We start from the raw sequence: 26,006 nt of genomic DNA, 5'->3' as shown, positions 1-26,006 counted from the left end.
ACTGCGCTTTTCCTGTGCCTTTTGAAACGAACGGCGTCGTTCAGAGGGCGCCAGTGCTGCACCGCTGAAACGAATGGCAATGTGCAGCACCTCGTGAACTGGTTCAGGCGATGCAGGCAAATCGAACGTACCTCCATATGTCTTCCAATAGAGCCACAGATTGAACATAGGAAAATTCAAGAACCTTCGCTCAGCCACAAAGGCCTCAATTCAAGAAAATACCCTGTCATCAATGACATCACCCTGACATACCAGCAGCACCCCAGCAGGGCGTGAAATTAAAAAAACAATTTTGACCTTCATTTTCTTTTCTAATAATCAACTCACTGCTGCGAAAGTATTGAAAATATACATTTTTACTGAACACTTCATCACGCTACATTGATTTAGTTTATCTCTTCAGTGCCCCTTGAGTACACCAGGATTACCATCACAAGTTGATGAGAGTGGCCACATCAACTTGTCGAATGGCTATCTAAGTTGCTGTCGCACAGCCAGAAAGAAATGGACATAGAAGGCACATGAATCAAGCAATGCATGTTGTCTTATGTACCCTGTGTTTCATGCGCTGTACCTACGCTACAACAAATTAGAATCCAGAACAAAGTCTGTGACAGGTGCATACTCGCTTCAACGAAGTTTTTCATGCAGCTAACCTGGTACTGGCAACGCCAGCATGGAAAAAAAGAACATCTGAGAGCTACTCCTGAAAGTCCCGACACTGACAAATGCCAACGGCCGAATAAAACACAAGCCAACACCATCAAACAGTGTCATCGCCGCTGTCATCACGAGATGGTGACAGAACACGCTTTTGCATGTCGGGCACGACAGCGAAGCTAATGTGCATTTTTCAACTAATGCTCGATCGAAAGACATTGTTTTACATGCTAAGCTTAAGAGAACAGAGCCTCGTCCCATGCTTTTAGCATTTCTCTAGCTGAGTCAAGCAGAATTTGCTGCCGACATGCGATTGCTGTGCCAACACCTCTGTGATCTTCAAGGCTAACTCCCAAGTTGTTCACAAAGAAGTGAACAATGACTAAATCATCCGGAGCGCTCACGATAATTTGGCTTCATTGGACAATGAATAAGCTGCCACAGAGCAAACGCTCATTTTTTGCAGCACCATGTGTAACGGGCACTTTTGAAACAATCCGGAGTTTTATCAGTGTGCACGATGAGAAGTCTCGTTGGCCTGCCCGTCAGTGCAAAAGCCGCATCCCATCACAAACTGAAATTAAAGTTGAAATTTAAGCTTCCTTTCTTGCCACTAAAGCGCATTTCTAAATTTCACATCTACGAACTTCCACAACAGTGAAATTTCTGTACAAGTACCATCAACTTCATTGTACCTGCACTTGTCTGTAGCTGGAGATTTTGCACTACTACAGCAGCAGCCGGTGATGTGTCCCGATAAACAATTCACACTGGGATCATGCCAGACATTGGCTCCGCCCAGACAGGAGCAGGCAACACGACAGCCACTCACCCGGTGGATAACTCCCACATCTTGATGGTCTTGTCTCTCGAGCAGGACACCACGTGGTCACCACTCGGCAGGAAGGACACCGACGACACGTTGTGGTCGTGTCCTGCGCCACAGTGGGAAGTGGGGGAGAGGTGAGGAGGGGGAACGCAACAAACAGCTATCAGGCAGTGTCAAACACTTGCCACTAACAGTTGATTCAGCACAGAAGGTTTCAATGCACACAAGTCACGTCACACAGTGACTGAAAGACTGGTGGCTTGGAGTACACAGGAAACAACCGGAACTATCATCCTTGGCCCAAATACAAAGCACTCACAAATATACCACAATGACAGAGCTTTAAATTACTTCAAGCAAAGAAACAAAAGAAGTAAGGAGCTTAATGTCCTGAAACTGTACAGTCTGCGTAGGGATGTCGTAGTGTGTGCGAATGTGGGGGGAAAGGAGGAGTCATATCCCTCCCCATACCATGGGCCATATATATTAACTATCACCACCTGGTACTCTTTAACATGCACCCAAAGTAAGGTACACGAGCATTCCTGCTTTCTGAAAAAAAATTTAGATATAGAGAAAAGAAGGCAAGCTTGCTATCTAAGAAAGCGTAATGCAGTCACGTCTGCACACTTCGAATAACAACTTTTAACAGAGGGACGTGCAGTCGGTCATTGTGGCACATTCCTCTGCAAGGCCAAGGCATTTGACAAGGCCAGCATAGGTGCAACAAGGCAATGAACTATACTTCATGCTGCTATGCTAAAGCATACTAACCGGGTAGCAATACAAAGTAAACACTCAACTACCTGGGTGCACAGACACCGTGCTGTTAAAATTTGTTAAATGACTTTAGCTCCCCTGCGGGCTAACAATTTTTCCACGGATGAGCTGAAATTCGTTAAATTTTAGCTTAGACAGTGCCGTGTCTATTATTTATGACATTTCAAGGCAAGAGCATTGAAATGACTCCAGTTTTAGAAGCAGGGTTGATTCTATCAATAAAAAAAAATATACAATTTCTTTTTTTTTTAGCTTTCAGTACGAAGGCTACTACTCAGACCCAAAGGTGGAAAAGCAGCAAGACGAACTGTTGAGAGAGGCAAAGCTTTGACGTTTTGTGGGTGCAAAGTAGCCCTTCACCTAACACTCACGACGATGGACAAAAAGACTCACCACTCATGGTGCGAATACATTCATACGTCTGGAAATCCCACAATTTAATGGTCATGTCTGCAGAACAGGACACTGCAAAAAACACAAAGGGAAGGATGGAACATTGCCATGGCACATCAGTGACTCACAAAGTAAACATAGGCATTTGTCAAAGTGATGTTTCAGTAATTTTCAAAGTCATAAGTCAACTGAAAATAGTTAAGTGACACGCTCATTCTTCTTCATCAGCTATGCCTGCCCTGTTGTGCTGTAGTGAGCAAACATTCCTAGGGAAACTACTGCGATTGGGCTGTACTAAAATATTAAATTATTGGGATTTGCGTGCCTAAACCATGACCTGCTTATGAGGCGTGGTGTCGTGGGGGACTCCGGAAATTTAGACCACCTGGAGTTCTTTAACGTGCACCTAAATCTAAGTACACGGGCGTTTTCACATTTCGCCCCCGCCAAAATGTGGCCGCCGTGGCCGAGATTCGATCTCGTGACCTTCTGCACAAGCAGAAAGACACCTGCTTGTCTTTTTTTTTTTTTCAAATAAATGTTTCTTCTTCTCGTGCTTAGCAGCCCAACACCATAGCCACTGAGCTACTACGGCGGTCGATTAGGCTGTACTATAGATAGAGAGATAACTGCTAATCCCCTTTCCGCTTACACGCAACATAAGTCTACACATAAGCCTTTTAGACTACTACTGCTCGGACAAAGGTTGGCTTTTCATATGCAAAGTGATCTGGTATCTCTTTTCAAGCATGCTGATCACTATGAATACTGTCCAATTCGCTCAACTTGCAATCCTTTCTTCATAAAGGATCAGAAATACCTATTAGTTATCGCAGTAAACAAAAACAAAAACATTTTCTTAAATAAAGCAGCAAAAATGTTGGATACCAGGGAACCACTCATAGGTAAGGATGCAGACAGCACAACACTAGTCACATACACACACTTAAAGGAAAAACATACATGTACACCTCCCCCCCTTTTTACGCACACTCCAAATGCCATTTTCAATTTTTTTTTACTGCACGTGGCAAACAGCAACAACATCCATATGCTTTCCTTAGATAATGTGTACTGATCAAACAGTTGCAGCTCAACTGAAATGCATGTTATAAGGCACAACGATATCTACCCAGCACAGTAAGGAAAGCAGATAAGACTAAAGCAGCCTAGAGACCCCCTTTCCCAGCTGTGTAAACAGTGGAATGACAGGCGAACACATGCCAGGAAATGAGAAACAGCTGGCAAGTCCCTCCTTTTCAACACATGCTTCTAATTCTGGAGTGCAGCCCCTCTGCAGAGCTCACTCCCTGCAACTGTGAAGGGCACTAGCGATGCCTGCTCTTCTGTTGTCTATGCATTGTTCGCGCTATATCCTTTACCACGAATACGTACCAACTTGCCAACTTTTCCATTTTGGTTCAGATTTCTCAAATTGTAAGAACCATGTTAAAATGCACCAAGATAATTTTCAGCGTACGTAATAAATATTTCAATACCAAACTAGGGCATAATCACGAATTGGCAGCGCAATTTAGCTTTTCTCAAGTATAATAAACCAACTTGCCATCTCATCTCCTCAGTTTCAATTCCCGAGACAAAGCGCACATCATCTGCTTCAAGCAGAGTTCTATCCAGGTTTTTGTTTCTATGCGACAACCATTTTTCTACACCACAGGCACCACGCAGGCAAAAAGAACAAACAGCACCAATGTCTATTTCCTTCGTTTGAATGTTGCCTACATTACACAAAAGCAGTTATAACTTGCAAATGACATCCCTGTATTAACCCTTTCTTTACTATCGGCACTCAGGTACAGTCAACAACAGAATTTGTACCATCAGAGCCGATGATGAACGTAGGCAACATGAAGCCATATTTCTGGGAAAATCTCTGGGAAATTTAGCTCAATTTTCATAATCTCCTGCAAGTACAGACAGGGTCAAAGCAAATTTGTCCAACTACAATGAGTGAAAGCAATGTGGCGCCGCACGCTTTAATCGAGACCTGCCACAAAATGTGCTAGGAACCCAGCAACAGAGTTGCATGCACGGTCAGAAAAGCAAGGGTCATTAACCGAATGTTGACGCTCTAGAGTTTGCAGGCAGATACTGTTTGCCTCGCTGTGAAGCTACTGCACGAACCAGATTGGCGCAGCCTTGGGATTACTCAACATAATGTGTCAGCAGACAAAAGACAGAAGCGACTCAAATCTCCGTAGCTCATCATCCTTCCGTGCTGCACTTTCCTAATGGGGCACGCAAGCACAACGCCTCACGGCTGTGACACGAAAGGCAGCAAGCGCCAACCTATGCACTAATTCTTTCTCTACCCTGCCCATTGGGTATCGTTAGCCTGCTATCAGTGGTTTGAAAGGCTGCTTTTGAGACCTTCCACCCCGCTCACAGGTATGCTGCACTATCAGACGTGAAGGAGGAGAACTATATGTTTGCTTTCAAAGCAGTTCGCATTTCTTCCCCCCCACACGGTAATCTTTTAATGCGCTCCAAAGTTTCGCAATCGTCCAACTAGAAAGCAAAAAAGGCCACCTTCGGGAGCAGTGCACGCACTTCGAAAATTGCACATCTCGTGATCACTGCATCCGCGGCCGATTTTATCAATGGATCGCGCAGCAACGAGTCTGAGGATGCTGCCTTTACATGACTTTCACTCTAAGAGCAACGATGCAAACCAGCCCGGAACATCGGCGGCCACGGCCCGGTAGGCCCAACTGTAGTGCTTGCAGTTAAATTTTTGTAGTGGAATACCTGTTCAATGAAAAATTATTTTTTTTAGATAGTGCCTATTAGATGGCAACACATTTTGTATATGTCGTCATTTTTATTGCATTTCTTTCTTAGTAGATACAAGCATGTCTTTACAAACTTTGTTCAATTTTATCTCACAATCTTGATTCTGGCAATTTGTACCTATTTTATGACACAAATCTCCTAAATAAAAAAATTTTATGCATGAAAAGTGCATTCATTCTGCTTATTTTCTACCTATTTTCTCCATCGTAGGGAAAGAGTTAAGGCAATTCCCAGGCCTACCTAGAAACTTCCCGGTGTGGTCGAACCCTATGTCTTGCACGGAGTCCGTGTGACCCTTTAGCGTTCGTTCGAAGTCGCCCGTCTCGTAGTCCCAAACCTAGAAGCATCCAGGTGAGAGAGGAAAGGGCAAATCACATTTTATCAGCTTGTCTTAATTTTCAAAGAACAGTGTGGCTGCACCTTTTTAGGAAATTTTAAAAATGCTTGACAAGCCTCAGCTTGCGTCCTTCCTAAACCAATAGCAGCCTGCCCTCAAGCCAAAGTGAAAGCCAGAAAAAAATATATATATGACAGTGCTCTTTATACAACCAGAGTGCTATAGCATGCTGTAGTTCAAGCATACCTGCCAACCTGTTAGCTCTACAACTCATCAAAATTCTGCCGATGTAAAATCCCACGTCAGAGAGGTGAGGATAACAGCCACATTTCTAAAGCTTGATCTCGGCACTCCCATTGTCAGATACGTACACACATTATTAACACTTATTTACCGCAAAATGCAGCCCACAAGCAGCCCCAAGCTTGGAACAGCTGAAACTGACAACATTTTTAGACCTGTTTTTGCCTGCTTCAGGAACGTACCCGAATAAACTTGCTCGAAGCAAGTACCCCTCTGGTATACTCGTTTGGCATTTTGCGCGGCTATTAAGAAGGCAGACCACGTACTATCACAATTTATTTTCACATGCACTTAATCTTGTACCACCCCACTTTGAACAGCTTTACAACATCTTCACGAATGCAGCTTATTTTTCGTAGACCTCATTACAACATTACTGAAATCGCAGAATGATTCCAACTTGGTAAACACTGCCAAAAATTCGGGAGAGTTGGCAGGTATGATTGCTAGTAAAGAATTTCCTTCAACAGGCCAGCTGCTCCAAGTTTTAGTGATGCTTAGGACCACACATCACAAGAAACAGAACATGACAAAAGCAGTTTAGTATCGATACCTTGTTTCGAAGGGGAAAAAAAGGCACTGATTGCATAATATGAAGCATTTCATGCTTGCAATTATGCACTTCCAGATACAATAGAGGCAAATTTTTTTACATGTTATGCTTGAAAGTGCAAATTAAGAATGCACTTATAAGCTGTGGTGTGCCTGTGAGGGGGGGTCATTAAAGGCAAAAACAGCTATTTGTCGTGAGTACAGAGTACCTTTTAAAAAAACAGATTAAAAAAGAAAATCGCATATCTGCACAGGATACAAAATGAGATTTCATTGATTTTCTTGCAAAAAGGCTCATTGATGCCGCCTCTTTCCACTACTTCATTGTAGCCATTTAGTAGCCCCCCCCCCCCCAAATAAGACTGAAGGTTGTATTCATGCTTTTATCATGCTTTCATCTTGCTGCTCCAGCAGGCGAGCGAGGGCGGGCAAGGAGGTGCGTGCCTTCTTGCCAATGGAGCGGAGTCACGTGGTTGCGCTCACAGAGCCTCCACGGATACAAGCACACGAGCACCCGCACCATGCTGACCATGCCTTTTGTTTTCTTGATTCAAGTTGTGTCGGCGCCATGGCCCTTGCTCATACTGTGCTGCAGACGGCAATGCATGTGGCGTCTTTCACGCAAGTTGCACTGACACTAGCATCACCGCCGAAGTTTCTTTTGCATGGTGCCCTGCTTCAAAGTCTGAAGAATACAAAAATGCAAGAACGAGGTTGCCTCGCATTTAATTTTGCATCATGCGATTTGGAGGACCTTGGGCAATTGTTTGACTAGCGTGAATGGCAGCGTGCATGCACTACGGTCGGCAAATTTGTGCACAGGGTGTTCCTTTTGTTTTGTGCGATTGGTACTCCGAAGGACCAAAATCACTTTTTATAGAGCGCATTAAAAAAGTGTGTTACATGATGAGAATTCTGTGAAATACGGGTGAGCTACAAAAGCTGCACAGTACGGATGGACCTACGCTTGTGTATACGTCGAGAAAGTTCAAACTGCTCTATTTTCATTGCAACGCACTCCAAATGTAAGGAGTCGTATTTCTTTGTTTGTTTTTTTCAATCTTGCACAAAATTTATTCCCCAACTGCTCTAACAAATGACATTCTATAATGTTCATGGACACTACAGTAACGCAGCAGCATGCTAAAGGTGCACGTTTTTATTTCCCGTGCAAGCTCCTGATAGGAGGGCATTGAGCTTATGAAGAAACGGCCAGACAGGAGAGAATGTCAGCGATACGTCTGTGAGCCTGAGCAGCAATGAATATCAGTTCATCGAGTATACGTACTCTAGAATATGCATGTATATCAGTAATTTAGCTTGCATTGTTATCCGATCTGACCTTAGTGAAAGTGTGGCTGGGGAAACTGGTACCCACCTTATTAAACACTGTGTCTTCTCTAAACATAGTTGTAAACTACATTCTTTTCTGTCCGGTCGTTTCTATATTGTTTCACAGATTTGCTGGCTGTGAACCAAGTAGCCGAGCAAAGTAGTGATAAGCTTTATATTTGTTCTGCCATTCGTAAACTTGTTACAAAAAGTGCACTACCCCAATAAACAATTGCATTTTGCCGAGCCGTTTAATTGAAGATACCGGAGTACGCTTACAATCAAACATTTCCTTTTCTTTACCTAGTATCGCTTTTAACATTTAGCGCGAGACAATAGAAAATGATGTTATATAAATAGCTTACAAGCGAATCATTCTATCAAGTCCTTCACCTCTTGCTTGGTGCAAGATTACAACAAAATGTAAGAAAGGATTAAAACCATCAACTAGGCCCAAAACAATTCACGTGATTCCACAAGCACTGCTTAACACAGGGCCTGCTGGAGCAGATAGCCAAGCTAGAGCTGGCAATTGCTTTCCACAGTAGCCGTGAATGTCATGGGTGCAAATTATTGTTTAGACCAAAAACACTACAGCCTCAGACTTCAGCTCCCGACTAGTGCTTCAACACATCTGCAAAGTCCTTTTACACCAAAAAAGAGAATAGTTCTTGTTCTTCTGGCCCGCCTAGCAAACCCTAGGATACTGCACCAAAGACTATCCACACAATAAATGCCGAATACATGACCAAAGTGCTAGCGGAAAGTGTGTTAATAGCGAAAAAGGACACCAGCGTGGCACACAGAGTTCAATGGGTACTAAGCTCACCACGGATTGAAAGAGCAAATCGCGAGGATGAGGAACAAGGGAAAGTGCGGACTATAAGGAGACCAGGAGACAGAGAGGCCGGGCAAGGAGAAATGTCGCTACCTTTTTATATTTATTCAGGGGGGGCTTACCATTTAGGAGAATGCATTGCGCTCTGAGCTTGAAAGCAACTAAAGCACCAGGACAAGCATGGCCACCAGAATGGTTGGCCCAGTACAGGTTTCCTGCATTGTATTCACTTCAAGAAAAAAGCATAGAACAGGACAGGCACAAACGAAGGAACCAGACACGTGCCTTGTGTGACCAGTTTCCTTGTTCACGCCTGTTCTGTAGTATGCCGACCCTTGAAGTCACGCTGCCCAATCTTCCACAAGCCCAAACCCTGCTGTTAATGACCTACGAACTCGAATTGAGGAAGTGGCATGCTGCTGTCAACTGCAATTTTCTTGGGGATGAGGTCACCTTTCCGCACAATGCAAACATGCGTAGTTCAAAACACAAATTCTACCACTCCAACTGCTGCCAAGATTTGTTTACGTGGCTACTGTACTCCCTTTTCATACATTGTACAATGCTGCATAGGCTATGCAAGTAGTGGAGTCACAGAGGTCTCACTCATCACGTTTCACGGTGAACTTTATTACCTTCTAGAGAATAACTACTTCGTATATTGCAACTACAACTTGCGTGTACATAATGTTACACCAAACCAGGTTTTATTTCTGCATCTTTGTGCTTCAAACGTGCTGGAATGCCCTTCCGCTTGGTAATTATGTCCCATTTTTCAAAATAAACGTACGACACTTAATCTTTACATCGAAGTACATGACTCATGCCTATGTATTCCATTCATGCTATGTGACGCATTATCTTTCGGTTGAAAATGAGAGCAGTGGGAAAGGTCTCCACGGCAGTAATGGCCTGCTACCCTCGCGGACAGCTTTCCATGGCACTGAAGGTAAAGCTACGGAGGGGGGAGGGGTGGCAAAGTGCTCACAAGTAAGAGAAATGAAAAAAACAATGAAAAAAGAACCTCCCACATTCTCATCCGCGTTAGCTTAAGCTGGGTAAGAAAAGACAAACATCTCATCTACAACAGCAAAATAACACAAAATATATCACCGAGAGTCTTTTTATATAACTTTCTGCTCTTCTCTTCCACATTATGCAAAACAGTCATACAAGGATGCTATATAGATTGTGTCCGTCCCAAGAAACCAAAAGCACTGCGAAACGCTGCTGGTGCGCATTAACAGATGTGCGGAAGCTTGGCCCCTTTTGTATTTTCTATCCTTGTCGTGGGAATTTGTTAGCCAGTAGGTGTACAAAAAGTACAGAGAGGCAGCGCCAATCAGAAAGCAGCAGGGAACAAGCGGGGGAGGAGGGACAATGACCTTGATGGAGGCGTCTTCGGAGGCAGAGACGACCACACTGTACACTGGGTGGAACGCCACTCGGGTGACTGGTGACCGGTGGCCCGTGAGTGCATGCCGCTCGGGGGGACGGGGAATCCACTCTGTGGGGGACCGCTTCTCGCGGGTGGGAGCACCAGAAATGTACTCCTTCTCGGCCTCCGCCAGCCGACTCTCCAGGTCCATCACCTGCGCACCACAGTGACGACACTCAGCGGGGGGAGAAAAAAACAACGAAAAATTGCAGCAGCTTTTTTTCTGCAGGAGAAATGCGGGAAAAAGAAGCTTCGTTATTATCACGTGCATCGACACCTGCATAAATAAGGAACCTGAAGCTCGTAAAACCCCACTCTTACACAGTGGAAGCTGTTGTGGGCTTGATCCCTCATTTGTGTCAATAACCCAATAACCCCCGGTGCCTGCTGGTGACTGTTGCAGGAATTCTAAAGTGCTTCGCAAGAAGCTTACAAATAAAGAAAATAAAGAAGTTACACAGATTCAATGCACATGATTCAAACTAAGTGAAGCGAAGCAACAAAAGTAGCACTTCACTGACATTTCATCTTTTTTAGGGAGAGGTTTTTAATATTCAAGTGTGTATGACATGACTACAGCAGGTAACGAGGCAAGTCATGAGGCGGGGGGGTTGCGTTCCGATATGCTTGCAGTACTCATATTTTAATTGGTACAGATGAAGACGTGGCATTTCATTATGGATGTAGGCATACAAGACAAATATTGAGTACTTGGTTCAATGGTGGTCCCCCCTGCAGTGACGGTCAATTTTGCATTAAAATCATGTTGCATGTTTTGCTTACTGACTTTTCATTAGCATTTTCTAACCTATCATGAGATGGCTCCCACCTCCGTTTTCCAATTCACAGTTACCTTACTTTTATAGCCTAGCTCATCTCATCTGGCAAAGGAATATACACTGTCTTCGTCCTTTCCTGCTGCCTTCCACTTTGCGATCTGTAATAAATTCGCGCACAAGGAAACTATCCTTTATCAAGAATTTAACAAAATATTTCTACTGTTTTTGATTTACCTAAATTTCCTGCAATGTTTTTTTGCTGCTTTATTGACTGTAGGAACAAAAGCACCGTCATCTCTGACGGCAGCAGGAACTGGGCAGAATAATAATAATGTTGGTGCGATCCTTATTCTCTCTTTGTATGCGCAAATGTCGTTGTAGCCAGGAAAGAATATTTCGCAGAAATACAGGTAAGAAACTATAGCACGTGCTTTGAGAACAAGCCTGCCCTTCTCCTAAACACATATGCTCAGCGTACTTTATAATGTACACCTGCATTCATTTACTTGCAACACTATATAGACACATTAGTAATACACAATGTCATGCATTGTTTACAGCACTTTTTTAAAACTTGCACATAAAAATCAGCCACGAGAGGCATATTGCAAGCCTCATAAAAATAAGTTGCATGCACAGCAGTACCCGCTACATTCAGCACTTCCAAGCTTGGCAATGAATAGATCAAAGACATCTCATGGCTGACAAAAAGCCATTAAGTGGTCGTTTTGGCAATACCACTCTAAGAAAAACGGTGCAGTAAGAAGAACAATATGTTTCTTCTTAAATGATTTACAAATAAACATGCTACTGTACTTTCAAAGATCCATTGAGTGCTAATGGGTTGACACAGCTTTCATTAGCAGTCATTTCCCTGAAACAAAAAGCCTTTTCACCAAAGTCAGCAGTAGACCGAAACATGTTCCACCCTCAAGTTAACCTAACTAAACTATCTGAGGTAGTCCAGCAGCAACTAACTGAAGAACATTAGTGCTAATGAGTTAAGGACAATACCCACCTTCTTTTGCAGCCTGATTACTGATGTCCATTTCTTCTCAAGAATGCCAGCATACTTCTTGTCGATGTCACCAGGCTGCACAGCAAGGGTGGGCAAAACATTGATTAAGAAACAGTAAGGACTGAGGAAACCGCATCAGCAATGGCACAGCACACATCCATCCCGTAGCCAACTTGGATAAAAACATTACGCTACTCTGTACTTTCCACATAGAACTATAAGTGATGGAGCCTTCCAGAAGGGGTAGCCCTCTGGCGGGCCTCATATACAAAGCAAGTGATTTGAGCCATTAAACTGAACCTTAAGGAAGAAAGCGAAATGTGTTCAATTTAAGAAGAGTTTTGTTTGCTGAGAAATGTGTCTGGGTTGCAGCACTATGTCATACAGCCTCTTAACAGTGTTTTCCAAAACGTTTCGCATCATAAAGAAAATGTAGCAGCTAGTTTTTTTGTTTTTTTTAACAAAAAGAAGAGATGACCCCACAATTTGGCCTAGTATTCACAAAATTTATTCCGTAACTACTACTTGCTATGCAGTAAAAATGTAACAATGTGTCCGCACTTAGACTCCTAATAGCTGCCGCTTTCTAAAGATGGTGCTCTGTACTTTTTAAAGATGGCTTTGTCATAACAATTTGAAGAAATCAATAGCGATCATGTCCATCAGCGCATCACAATTAGCATGCACACTGGAGATCTGGCAGCCTCAGATGAGATTGCGCGGGAATAATCAGCTGATCCCTGTGCATGCTTGTTTCTGTTGACAGGCCTGCAACAAACGCAAGTTCCTTGGCCCATTGGACACAAAAACTGATACTTTGTATACAAATTATTTCTGGTATTATATTTTCTTATGTCTTAATTTTTTCACACCGCAATATGAAGCAACCTAGGTGCTTAACAGTGGAATGCCTGAATGTTTTATAAAGAAGCAGCCGCTCCTTGTGACATGTTGGTTGCGTGACTGTTGCACAATGTCTGTACCCGCTGCAGCTATGCCCCCAACTTGAGGTGGCTGCATTTGTTAATTAAATGCTTCTCACAGCACTGTCAACACACTGAACAGGCTTGTTTACTATGCACAAGAAGTTTTGCAGGGTCACTTGACGTTCAGGAAACAAAAGTGAGCCACTGGGAAAGAGCACTGCATTTCTTCTCCGGCCTCGTTAAATTTAGTTTTAGTCAGCATTATGATTGACACCTGGGGATTCACTGGTCCTTGCATTACAAGAGATAGTGCCATAGAGGAGACTCACCATGTCAGTCTCCTTCTTGAATGCTTCAAGAGATTCCATGAAACCGTTCGATGCCATGTAATCGGCAATCGCCTTGTTGCTGCACACAACGAAAGAAACAGTTTGAGAGATGACGACCAGTACTAACAGTTTTACGCCGACTTTTGGCACAACAATTCCAAACTAACATCAGCAATCAGTAATACACATGGTGACAAACCAAGAGTGCAGAGCAAGCTCTCCCCACACAACTGCACTGCATCGGCCTGAAGTGCAAAACCATTCCTGATGCACAAATAAACTGGATGTGCATAACTGCCTATGGTGATGACTAGGCAACAGTACACACAGCATATATTCAGTTATGCTTTGCCTAAACATTACGCACTCCATGTTAAGCATTTCATTTGATGCCGATAATACATATTCCAGAGAATCCCGAGCGCTTGAAGATACTGATGATAATGATGATGATACTGGGTGGGGTTGTGGCTAAAGGGCCAGGAATGGACAAAGAGTGCAAAGAAATAGTACAAAGCAGTCAATGAGACAGTAAATCAGTGTAAAGTGCTTAATATGTATAAGTACTAAAATAGTGATGATGGATAATAGTGTGGGCTATGACCATAAAATATATCTATAAAGGGATAGCCCCCCTCTCTGTAATATCTGACTCTGAGGGTACTGTATATAAATAAATACTGAGAGAAGTCTGTGCTATGACAGCATGAAAAGCAAATGTAATTGGCAGGTAGATCTACACATATCCTCTTCTGGGTTGGACAATGGCACATTTGACACTGTGTTCTCAGGCCGTCACCAACAAGGCAGCATAAGCAAATGTGAGGTGGAACGAAATTGTATGGTCGGTTCTCCTAAATTATTTTATGTCCTGTTTCCTCTTCCCCCATTTTTTTTACTTTCAGAAGCAGAAAATGGTATTTCAATTTGATATTCAATGCCATGCTTATTAAATATTCTTATTAAACCAGTTAAACATTCACAGTCTTTTCACATGAGCTTGTCCTGTAGTAGATTGTTCCCCTTGCAATGCCATTGAATCACAAACTTTGGCTGGATACACACTGCGATAATACTTCATCTGGCTTCAGCATTTTATGTAAAACTAGGGGTGAAATTAACTCGCGTTTGTTCCCTCACCCAATCTGCTCTTTTCTTATCCCTTAATGATGGGTGTAACGTTAAGGGACAAGAAAAGAGCAGGTTGGGTGAGGGAACAAACGCGAGTTAATGACACCTTAGTTGAAACCAGGAAAAGGAATGGGCATGGGCAGGACATGTAATGATGAGGGAAGATAACCGATGGTCATTAAGCGTTACGGACTGGATTCCACGGGTAAGGAAGCGTAGCAGGGGGCGGCAGAAAGTTAGGTGGGCGGGTGACATTAAGAAGTTTGCAGGGACGACATGGCCACAATTAGTACACGACCGGGGTAGTTGGAGAAGTATGGGAGAGGCCTTTGCCCTGCAGTGGGCGTAACCAGGCTGATGATGATGAGGAGTGAAACATGGCTTACATGAGCACCGACACACATTGTCAACGTAGCTGAAACTATCATGCGCTTCTTGCACATAAAAGGACCACACTTGCAAGTATGAAGGTTGGAAAACACTCATGAAATGTTTTAATTTGATGCTAATGTCCACCTTGAAATGCTGGCTTTGGCACCAACATTGTGACATCACTACACAGAGAAATACTTGCTAACATCATGTAGCACTAATGCTAGGTACAGTGGCAATGCTCATAAAAGCATGAACAAGCAATGCATGTGTTTCTACTGGCTCCATTCGCGTGTGGTAGCCGCAGAAATTGAAATACGAATGAGCCAGCGTGTCGCATCAGGACACATTTGCCTCCCGAGCATCAAAACAAGTGCTGCATATGAACGAATATTCCATTATTTAGGGTACTCCGATGGTCGCCATAAAAAAATAAACTCTGAGGTTTTACGTGCCAAAACCATGATCTGATTATGTGCCACACCACAATGGGGGACTCCAGAGTAATTTAGACCACCTGAGGGTATTTAACATGCATCTTGATGCCTGCTTTCTTTTTTCTTGTAGGATATAGAGCATTTGGATTTTCATTTAACACAATAAAAGATAAGCAAAATTGTCACAGCACTCCTTTAAAGTGAGGACATGACAACTGTGGCAACGGTTTAAGACCCGATGATCAAGGCCTGCAGTCAAACTTTTTTTCTCGCATCCACAGGTGATGCCTATGGCTCATCATTCCACCAATCCCTGTCACGTGTGGCAGGCACCAATATGCTGGCCAGTAAAGAAAACCTTCTACAGAAGAAAATGTTTGCGAAAGTAGGCCCTGGTGACCACAGAAAAACTCAATGAAAATTAAGATAGCAACTGCACACAACCACGACTGCTGTGGTCTGGCACAAAGCATCATGCTTTGCTCAGGCAGCTTCACATTTGTGGAGTCCAAAGTCAACCTGAGCACTTCTTCAGGGATGAGAATGGCTCCTCCAAAATGACCAGTGAAGTTCACCTCAACATGTCTTGAGAAGAAGTGTAGCATGAGTGTGTCTTAAATTTCACATGCAACTATTCCGTTAAAACCACAGACCTTGGTGTAATGGTTACCAAAGCACATTAATTCATTGACGTTCTTTGCAGCAAATATGCAGTTTTTGCAACACTATGTGACACTAACAAGCACATAATGTAACAATTAACATTTGAGAATTCACTTCCCAAAATTGAACCATATTAATATTGCTTGCCAAAATATAACATCTAATGATGAAATATCCGTTTTTTATCTAGGTTAAGGAACAACAGTTTCTCAGTTAGTAAAGCAATGAATGGGGTGGGGCTACTTGGTGGTCCTTCATGATTGTATTGGACTTAGTGTTACACTAATGGAACTAATGGATGACCACAAAGAACATACATCCGTATGGAACATACGTCCGTACGTCCAAGTCTTATTCCTTATGTTTGCCCATTAGTTCCGTCAATGTAACACTAAGCGCAATACAATCATGAATAGTTTTTCACAGACAAAACTGCAGTAACACACAGCAAGCTGGTTAATTTACACAGTGTGCCAAGCTATTGGAATGTAAGTCAGTATTGACAAGAGAAAACTGTTTTGCCCACTATAGCCAACTAAGGCTGCAGCTAGGTGGATGGCCTCCCAATATATGGCTGGGGAGTGTCACAATGCCATAGCTCGCTCTGGTAGCAGTACCACCCAATTGCCAAAAATGGTACTCAGCACTTTGAGCATTAACTGCGATGAAGTTTTTACAGCACCATAACCTACACATATACAAATATAGTGCAATCCAGTTGTATAGTCACATTGCAAGTCTGCTTGTTATAACCAAACATCAAGTCTGGTCCAACAATCAAACCATCATGTTTAAACGATATGGCTATGCACGCGCATTCCAAAATGACCAGAGTGGCCTCCCCCCCATTTATTAGAACGGGGAGGCTCCCTCTTCACAGGTTAGGGTGAAGTGTTGTTTCCCCGATGCGACCTTGTTTTTCGGCTGACGAGCATGCAATTTGTTGCACCTCAACTCAGCCGTGGAGACACCCCCCCCCGCAGCACTCTGGCCTTTAAGAGTGACTCACCACCCCCTGACTGGGAGCACAAAACCGTGGAAGGTGAGCTGAAGCATCACAGTATCTCATTGTGTGCTTCCCCAATTTTGCAGTTTTCGACCCAGCTGTGTGGAACGTTCCGCCACTGTGACTTTCGTGTTCTGCCTGTTGTACACAACCAAAGTGGGAATAAACACCTTAAGTTAAATACTCGACCCTCTGCCCACTGGCCTGAACCCACCATGACCACAACTCGCCGCAAAATGTGGGTTAGGATGCACAGATCTGGCTGCTATGGCTTGCCAAGTTACCATGCCAGCCCTTAATACTTAACAATCATTATAATAGTAAGCTGTAAATGGTGTGGAATGCACGATCACATTTGAATGAATCATGTGTTTTGCAATAATTTAGCCCTCAGGGGGGGGGGGAGGGGTCAAATGTGCCACTATAGTGGATTGTGTGCATTTAGTTGTTTAGTTGAGAACTTTGCTTCCCTCTGGCAAACCACAAGCTTCACCATAACAATTGTAGGTACCAACTTCTTCGATTTAAACGAACGGCAGTGAAAAATTTTTTTTCTGTGGAATTTTTTCAGAACTAACAAATTCCGTGAAAATTCCAGGTTTTACCTGAGGGTTGACACCCATTTGCAATTACATATCGTGAGAAGTGAGAAAATATAATAAATAAATAAACACTGAGCTGTAAAGCTTCAAGCGCCTATCGAAAGCTACAGACTAGCCAGAACTGCACTGCTGCTTGCAAGTACTGGCCCATGAGAGTTGTTTCCTTTGCAGCAATTGCTACGAACGGGTGGATGTCTGACTTTTCTTTAATTAATGGCCCATGAGAAGCAAGCATTTCCTTTGAAACATCCACAGCACTCTTACGTGCCGACATCAGTGCTGCCCAAGAGCCAAAGCTCAGTCACAAGTGCACATGGATGCAGGATATGGGATGACTCATGCAACAAGGCAATGAACTGTTTGCAAAGCCCCAGCTGGCTATGCCAGAAACTGTAATAGCAGCAGCTACTTTTCAAAGCCCCATCGACAGACACATCATCTGACACAAGCATCAACTATTTATGGCCATTCTGCACACACTTTACAACAAGGCTCCTTCAAATATTTGAACAGCACTACAAATCCCAATTTCACTGCAAGCCTGTTTTCATGCTGTACTAAAGCTAGACTGCAACACGGTACTCCGATTCCACCAACATAATGATGGTCGGCAAATATTCCATGGCAGCAAGGTCATCAAAAGCAGCCCTATTGAAGAAAACTAGTACTCCCAATAACTTCTAATCCAGTAATTCCACATCATATCAGCTTACCCCACATCGAAAGTATAGGGCAAGGTTGAAAGGGTTGGAATGGACAATGCCAACACTCTTGTCATCTCAATTACGCATGTTTTTTATGCTGCTTACAATTTGAAACCTAACCAACTAGCCGAGTCTCAGTGGGTCTAAAATGATGGTAAATATAGCATTCTTTTTAAAAATGACCAGTGTTCAGCCAAAAGCTTTAAATCATATGAGCTGCTTTGTATTAAGACTGCCCTTGGAAGCAAAATGTTGAGTATAATTCCACTTTTTTTTCATTATAGTGTAACTGTCCTTATTAGAAGAAATGCTTTGTGCTGTATATAGTGAATTCTGCAGATGTCCCAAGAACTATTTCTGAAGACTTCAAGCTCTCCGCCACTCGCATCATCAAATTAACCGGAAAAGCTTTGATTCAAGTTAGTTGGTTGAAATATGAATTATGTTCAGAAGCAAGGATCTCAATAGTAATGTTAACAAATATCATGCACTAGTCAGTTTGAATGCTTGTTTGTTTATTGATGCAGGAATAAAAGTGATGAACTTCAGCATAGAATGAACATGGCTGGTATAATGTAGAATTCCTTTTGCTCGATCCTATGCCACTGTTATCATCTACCATTTACAACGAGCTGATCTTGGTAATGCGGGCAGAGTGCTACGCTGGCCACCGACATAGCATAAAAAAGAGTGGCACTGGAATACAATATTACATCATCCCGGCCCAGGCATCACAAAAAGCTAAACAGAACATGCCCAGCATATGGCAGTAAATTCACAAAGACCCAAGTTAGACTCAAGCAAAAAAAAAAAAATATGTTAGCGCTGCATCACACAGGGAGTCTCCAATTTTGCCAGTTTATAAAAGGAAACATAATAAAAGCAGCTCCAAATGCACAGATTACAAGATATTGTCATTCATACAACAGAGATGTAAGCTTTGTATTTAGCTGTCAGAACTAGATAAACGTACATGATAATCTTGTCTAACATGGTATGCAGCCCAATCTATGCACATTTCAGGTCATCCCGCACAGCAGAGTTCAAGCCAGTAGGTGGCACTGAACTTTGCTTTGCCCATTCATGATTACATATGTTCATAACATGTGCACATGTTCTATGCGCATTCATAACATGTGCATGAAATTACGGGCTACTTTTGAACAGATTAACACTGCAGGGATACCCAGCAAGAGGATCAGGAAAACGATTCATGAACTAGTCTATAGGCAGCCAGCCCAGGGGACTCCTCAACAGATAGCTCCACAACCAGAAGGAGAAAAAGAAAAAGGTGTCTAGCAGTCCCCCCTTCCCCCCATCCTATTGTGAAGCGTTCCCTTCTTTCTTTCTGAACGAAAAAGATAAGCGTGAGAGGAGACTAGGGGTGGAGCCAGGGAGGGGGGGACACCCGAGGTGTTTGGCCCTAAGCACCTCCGACGGCCTTCCCATTGTCCTCCAGTGAGAAGGAGAGGGGGAGGGGGGGAGGTTGTGAACAATTTTCCACACACTCTGAGAAGAGCTGTGGCAAATACCCACACACACAAGAAAGATGCTCAGGAAAGATTAAAGGAGATCCGCGAGCGACACTGCACTGAGCCCAAATTGTGTCAAGACACAATGGCAGCGGGAGAAAAATGAGCAAGCATCAAATGCTTCTGTTGGAAGCCACACACTTTAAGCAGAGACTGGCCTGCGGCCATTAGAAGTAAATTGCGCTCTCCGCTCCCATCACCTTCTGCAAGATGAGAGATTGGCCTGCACCCACGTTGGCCTGTCCAAACAGCTTAAAGGGTGCTGTTTCTTAGGTGAGTTCGAAGTGCATACTGGTATGGGTTGCAGTTTCTAAGGCACGGACACAGCAAGGCACACAGAAAAACAAATGGAACCACCTTCCTGCAGGAAGCATGAAGACGCAAGCTAGCAAGTTTATACGAGTGGTTCAAAGTAAATGTATTACCTAGCCTGTCCTGCAGGTCAACAGGTAAGTATACTGACAGTACAGAAAGCACAACCTATGCAAACCATAGTAGGTTCTCTGTCTTTCAAACGGAAACTACAAAGGATGGCCTACGCTGCCCTCTAGGCATTTTAAATGTCTTGAAGGGACATGAAAGAATGTTAAGTCTGATTATTAGCTTATACTTCTGGAACATTGAAATGGTCAGCCTTACCGTGTGCAACAGCTTGGTAAGCCAAAAAAGAAATGAAAGCAAAATGCAAGTGGCAATGCCATTTTGGAAGCTTCTACACCATCTCACTGCGTCATCACGCATTTTCACGGCATCTGCTTGGGGCTTGTTAATAGCTTACAGATGAACAAGGATTAATTTGCATTGTGAAAAAGTTTTCAGCATTTCATTCTCCCCAAGAACAACCCACATGCAGAGACCTTTAAAAGCCTTGATGTCACATTGACGTAATAGTGTTACGGCTCGGGGTGCAAGATTAAAAAAGGGAGACTTTTCTCTGCTAGTAACCAGCATATTAACACCAAATAAATGGGAATAGAGTTCTTGCAATAATGCTTCACCCATCAATAAACCAAAATTTGGCGCACCTAAAGCCTTCCAGAGCTACGAAGGCAGTCAAAGCCCCTGAAAGTTGATGTCTGACCTGACGGTTCTACGATTCCAGACAGAAAAAAGAATGCATGATATCTTTGAACAACAAATTACTGCCAAGTTGGGCTAGCCGGCACATGTTAAAGCTATATGGAGTAACAGCACAGAGGACAGGACAGGCGAAACAAACACAGACAAAGCGCCAATTTCGCTGTGCTGAATGTTTCAGTGCGTCATTCAATCATTTCATTTGCCCTGTGCAACGCATGGTTACTCCAGTTCTGTACAACATAACATCCGACAGAAATGTCCACAGCTATCTTCCTGCTCACAATACCCTCCTGCTTCCCCCAAGATGAAATCAAAACAATTCATAATCCTTTCACCTTTATTTGTCCATTAAGTTTTCAGGAATGGCTTTGAACAACAATGACATACTGACGAAAGGGGCGGTCACATCAGGAACTTCAAGACAAGAATCTATCCAACAGATTAAAAAGTCACGAAGAACTGCTGTGACAGACTGAATTCATGATCCCTTAAGGATGTTGAAGAGCCTCCCTCTTTGATGCAAAATGCACTTGTCAACATGCCCAGCTGATCGGGAGCAGAAGTCACTGCTTTTCAAACACAAGAAGTGTTTCTCATTGGCCAGCTGCCCTTGTTAATATTTTCCCTGTCACTATTGTCTGGTACTCGTTCTTATGCATTGATCTAACATAAGAACTGCTTGTATCTAATTATGAGCACATGCCTCTTAACACTACTAACTACAACGCGACTCTCTCCTATATGAAATTGTTGGCATGCAAGCAAGCACACAGTAGAAAAAAACCTGCCAGGTTCACACATTAAGGCATGAACATGCATTATGGCAATTCATCAAGAAGCACTTAAGGTGGACTAGAGTGCTTCCCTGTGATACGTAAAAGTTGTTTAGGAACATCAAATCTTAACTTTTCCTGTACGGTCAGGTAGTAAAGACATCAATGCAGTCTTCTTGTATATATCATTACACATGTGCAACTACTTTCCAAAAGAACAATTAGCAGTATGCATTTTTGTTTGCTTGCCCCGAGCGCACACTTTTCGTGGGATACACGCAAACTTAATTGACGATTATTTACATCTACACGTAGAACATAAGGAGCAACAAGCTAGGCACAGCCCCGACTTAGAAGCAATAATGTTTTTATCCTAGTGACTTCTTTAGCGATATTGCTTTTACTAATTTGGCCTGCTTCAAAAAGTTGTCTGTATAGACTCGCTCAAAGCAAGTAGCCCTCTCCTTAGCACCTTGCATTGGCACAAAATGGCAGCGCAGGTAGCATTGCAATTTCCTTCTTGTGTGCATTTTTCTTTCTCCAATCTTGCTTGCCCCATCCTTCAACACCTTTTAAATATTTTTGCGAAAAGAATATTTTTTGTACAACATGACACAACATTCATAAAACTGTGAAATGAGCCTGACTTCGTAAACTTTACAATAAATTGGAGAGTTAGCAGATGCACACAAACCATCTAAGCCCTAGCAAAAATATTGGCAGGCGTCGAAGTACCCCAAATAATCTACTCTGATACTTGTGTTATGAACCAGCTTAAGTACGCAGGAGGTAGACGTCTCATGTCATGACAACGCACTGCCTCACTCCGTTCCTGCGATCACTGCAGCTGCCACATGTGAGTGCAGACTGAACAAACACACACAGCACTCGATTGCTTTTTCTTTCGTAAACAGTGTCACCATACCTGGCCTTATATACTGCAACACAACATCAGCAGGCTTTGCTCTGTGTCATAATATCACGATAACGTGGGCAACACCTCAGTATGCACTAGAAACTAACTTTCGTGTCAAATTTACATTTCTTGCCAATGTTCCCCAATGTCCGTGTAGCCAACTGTCATCCTTTTAAATGAGAGAAGCGTCTGGCAGAGTTTCGACAAGTTCGGAAATACATGTGCGTGCTCCTTTCACTTGAAGCATGGACTGCACTGAACAACATGAAAGGGCAGGCCGCATGCAACAGCAGAAATTTGACTTTTTTTTTTTCATCATAACACGGATGTCCAACAGCAGAAGGCTTCGCCCAGTCAAAACGGCCTTGCGCTAACTGGGTAAGGCTTTCTCCACGTTTTCCTGAAGCAATAATGTGCGCTCGGAGGATCGACCCTCGCTCGGAAAGCACGGAAAAATAACCTTGAGGGAGGGCTACTGACACGGCAGTCGGTGTTGGCTGTGCACCCGGTAGGAACCGCAAGTATTTTTCTCTCTCTCACACATGGGCAGGTTTACCGCATGCTTTACAAGCGCGTCGTTCACGCGTGAGCGACCACAATTTTTTTTAACGAGGCGCCTCCGTCCAGTCTCGATGGGGGAGGGAGTATTCGGTCCCGCAGTGTTGTCTCCACCACAATGCCGAAAAAAACAATCCATTCCGCCCGTTAATCCTTCCTTCTCCTTCGGTAACCGGTTCAGAGCGAAGGTATAGCACTTTTTTTCTCTCTCTCACTCCGGCGGGTTTGTCGCTTGGGATTACAATACTCGGAGAGGTATGCATTCGCGTGCAAGAACACTTGCGGCTGTACGATGCAGCAGACGTCGAGTTGTAAAGCAAAAGAAATAGCGAACGTGGCGAAAGCATGCATCGGTAACTGGAAAGGTCGCCTGCCCTCAGCGCGGAAAGGAACATAAGAAAAAGCCGCGTGATCAACACACACACACACCAACTCGGAGAGCCGTCAAGTCATGCGAGACCGCAGCACACACAAGAGTCATCGCGCTCCTGTGGGAGCGCTAAAGTCTCTTCGCTCGAGCGGATCGCCACAGGGGCTCTAGGTGGAGGCCAGCCAGATGGGCAGCGCCGGGGCCGCAGCAGCAAAACAAACATTACTGACATCACGAACAGCACAACAGGGAACGGGCTTTTATAGCGAACACAAGAGGCATACTCACAGCTCTTCCCTCTGCCTTTGAGACAACACCATTTTCATAGTCCGGGAGGTTGTGTATTCCGCGTAATCCGGGGCGGTTCGGTTTCCTCTCCGTTCAACCTGACGGGGGTCGATGAGTCGGCGGTCCGGCTCAAGGCTGTTGCCTCCACCTTGGACACCAGAAGGAGGGGAGGACGACACACAGTCAGCCGGCGGCTGTCGCACCGATCTAAGCGAAACTTCGACTCGATGTCTGGCGCACGCTTACCGCGCGCGCGCGCACACACACACGGCCTCTCCCCGAGCCCGTCGCCAATTAGGCGTAGAAGCACGCCGCACTTTACTACACGGCATCGGGCAGGCACCCCCACCTTCCAAACGCGACAGCGCCGCGTGTATTTTCCCGACAAGATGACCCAGACTCGGGGACGACCGGCCGTTCAGTTACGCAAGTGTTATTGCTCGCTTCTGGCTCGCCATCGCCAACAGCTGCTCTAACGAATCCCGGTGACGTCAAGAGCGAACCAACGCCGGCCGAGAAGGTTGCCGCTGCTTCGTCCCGTAGCAGTATATCTCCTCAATTTCTTTTCCCCCACCCCGCCCGCTCGCAACTACTCGCTGCTGCTTCCGTAACTTTTGCGCGGTCAAGAACCACGCGCGCACTGTAGTACGCTGTCAGCGGCGGCGGTGTTGAGAAAACGAGCACAGCGAGACGTTCACTGGCCGAGAAAAACCGATTGTTCGCACGCGGGCCAGGATCAGCAAGAAAACAATTCCTGTTTGCGTAGGCTGGCTACACGGCAACTCTCCTTTCTCGCGAGCATCCGTGCACTCCCCGCCGACAACGAAACCTCCGACTCGCTGACAGGCGCGGCGTGGCGAGTAGACATCGCCTAAACTTGAGCGGCCCGTCTCGGGCGGCAACGCCGCGCTTTCGCGCACACAAACTGACGCGAGACGGCCCCGAGATGCTCGTCAGTAGCGAGCCCGTTGCTCGGGTGCCCGCTTGTGTCTTTAGGCCTAGGGGCAGAGACGGCAGACAGGCAGCCCTATCAAGCGGACGGGCCCGGTCGGTCACGGACACAACGGCTACGCGGGCGCGCTGCGTTCTAGAGCCGAGGCTCGCGAAAGCGCAAACAGCGGTCAAACGTCTCTGGATTTCACTCACCTGGCTGTGCCTAGTAATTCATTCATTCCCAAAAACACCCGAGTTTCAAAGACGGACACATTCGTTTGTCACCACCACACTTCCCACAATCCCATGCTCCGCAACCAGCAGCAGCAGCGCCAGCGGCGCCACCGAGCGGCGCCAGTTAGAACAAACGCGCGAACTCTCGCCTGTTCCCGTCTGTCGAGATGCGGAGCGAAACTCGAAAATCAATCGAAAACTGACGCGCCGCTCAGCCGATAGAGCGAGCGTCTTGTAGGGCGCGCAGGGTGCATGCGTACATTGGCGGTTGAACTGAAAGTAATAATAGAAGCAATTTCTCATCTTTCTTCTCTGTGCCCTATATCCGCCTGGAAGACGGCAAATACAACAGCAACGCCTGCGCTCCTTATTTCAAAACTTGCTCAATTTAGTACGCCATGCTCAGCTGTCTTGCGCAAGTCCACGACAGCTGTTTCAAAAGCACGCCGCTCTCTGCAATCATTTACTCAAGACATACCAGCGTTCTCTTGCGGCTGGATAAAATTATTTCGATGGGTCGTTGCGACCGTCGTCTTTAGATCTGCGAAATTCAGCGAGAGCGCGTACCAGGCATATATGCACGCACCGTTAGCGCTCGCGCAGCACATGGTCCTGAATTTTTGGCTGCGCGTGTTCAAAAAAAGATTTTGCGCTCATCGCTGCACTGTTCTCGCTCAAATTTTGCAGAACGATCGCATTTTGTCGTCGACTTCGTTTGTTATAACACTTGGCACGATTGGTCACCTGTTTTTTAAGACGAAAATGAGAAACTGTTTTTCCCTATGGGAAAAATGCCGTCTGAAAAGTCCGCCCTGGATCACGAAGCCCTGGATGGATGGATGGATGGATGGATGGATGGATGGATGGATGGATGTTATGACGCGGCGGGGGTTGCGCCACCAAGCTTTTGCTATTGTACTGCTTAATTTCCTGCCAAGGTTAAACAAGAAAAAAAGAAAACAAAACACTATGAACTCCCACAACCAAATTTCTGATCCCCTATTGCGAAGTTTGCTTTTGTACGTCTCCGTTTTTTGTCCTTTCCCTACTCTTCTTCCACCAATCTTCCAAGTTCGCCT

General features: G+C 44.5%; 1 protein-coding gene across 1 annotated transcript in view; it reads right to left on the bottom strand.

The window, feature by feature from the left end:
- The window catches only part of Lis-1 (LisH and WD40 domain-containing Lis-1), a 43,432-nt gene extending 18,420 nt beyond the window's left edge, over nucleotides 1–25,012 (bottom strand). The window contains exons 1-8 of the mRNA XM_050172856.2: nucleotides 24,907–25,012; nucleotides 23,761–23,908; nucleotides 13,329–13,407; nucleotides 12,074–12,148; nucleotides 10,224–10,430; nucleotides 5,717–5,813; nucleotides 2,663–2,734; nucleotides 1,493–1,595 (exon numbers count right to left, since the gene is read on the bottom strand). Of these exons, the coding sequence (XP_050028813.1) occupies nucleotides 1,493–1,595; nucleotides 2,663–2,734; nucleotides 5,717–5,813; nucleotides 10,224–10,430; nucleotides 12,074–12,148; nucleotides 13,329–13,407; nucleotides 23,761–23,798 (671 nt within the window). The 5' untranslated portion in view covers nucleotides 23,799–23,908; nucleotides 24,907–25,012. The remainder of the gene's footprint in view (nucleotides 1–1,492; nucleotides 1,596–2,662; nucleotides 2,735–5,716; nucleotides 5,814–10,223; nucleotides 10,431–12,073; nucleotides 12,149–13,328; nucleotides 13,408–23,760; nucleotides 23,909–24,906) is intronic.
- Between the last annotated feature and the right edge of the window lie 994 nt (nucleotides 25,013–26,006).

This window comes from Dermacentor andersoni, chromosome 3 (genome assembly GCF_023375885.2).
Source record: "Dermacentor andersoni chromosome 3, qqDerAnde1_hic_scaffold, whole genome shotgun sequence".
NCBI lineage: Eukaryota > Metazoa > Arthropoda > Arachnida > Ixodida > Ixodidae > Dermacentor > Dermacentor andersoni.
The sequence above is the reverse complement of the archived record's forward strand: the minus strand, read 5'-3'. Positions and strand labels throughout refer to the sequence as shown.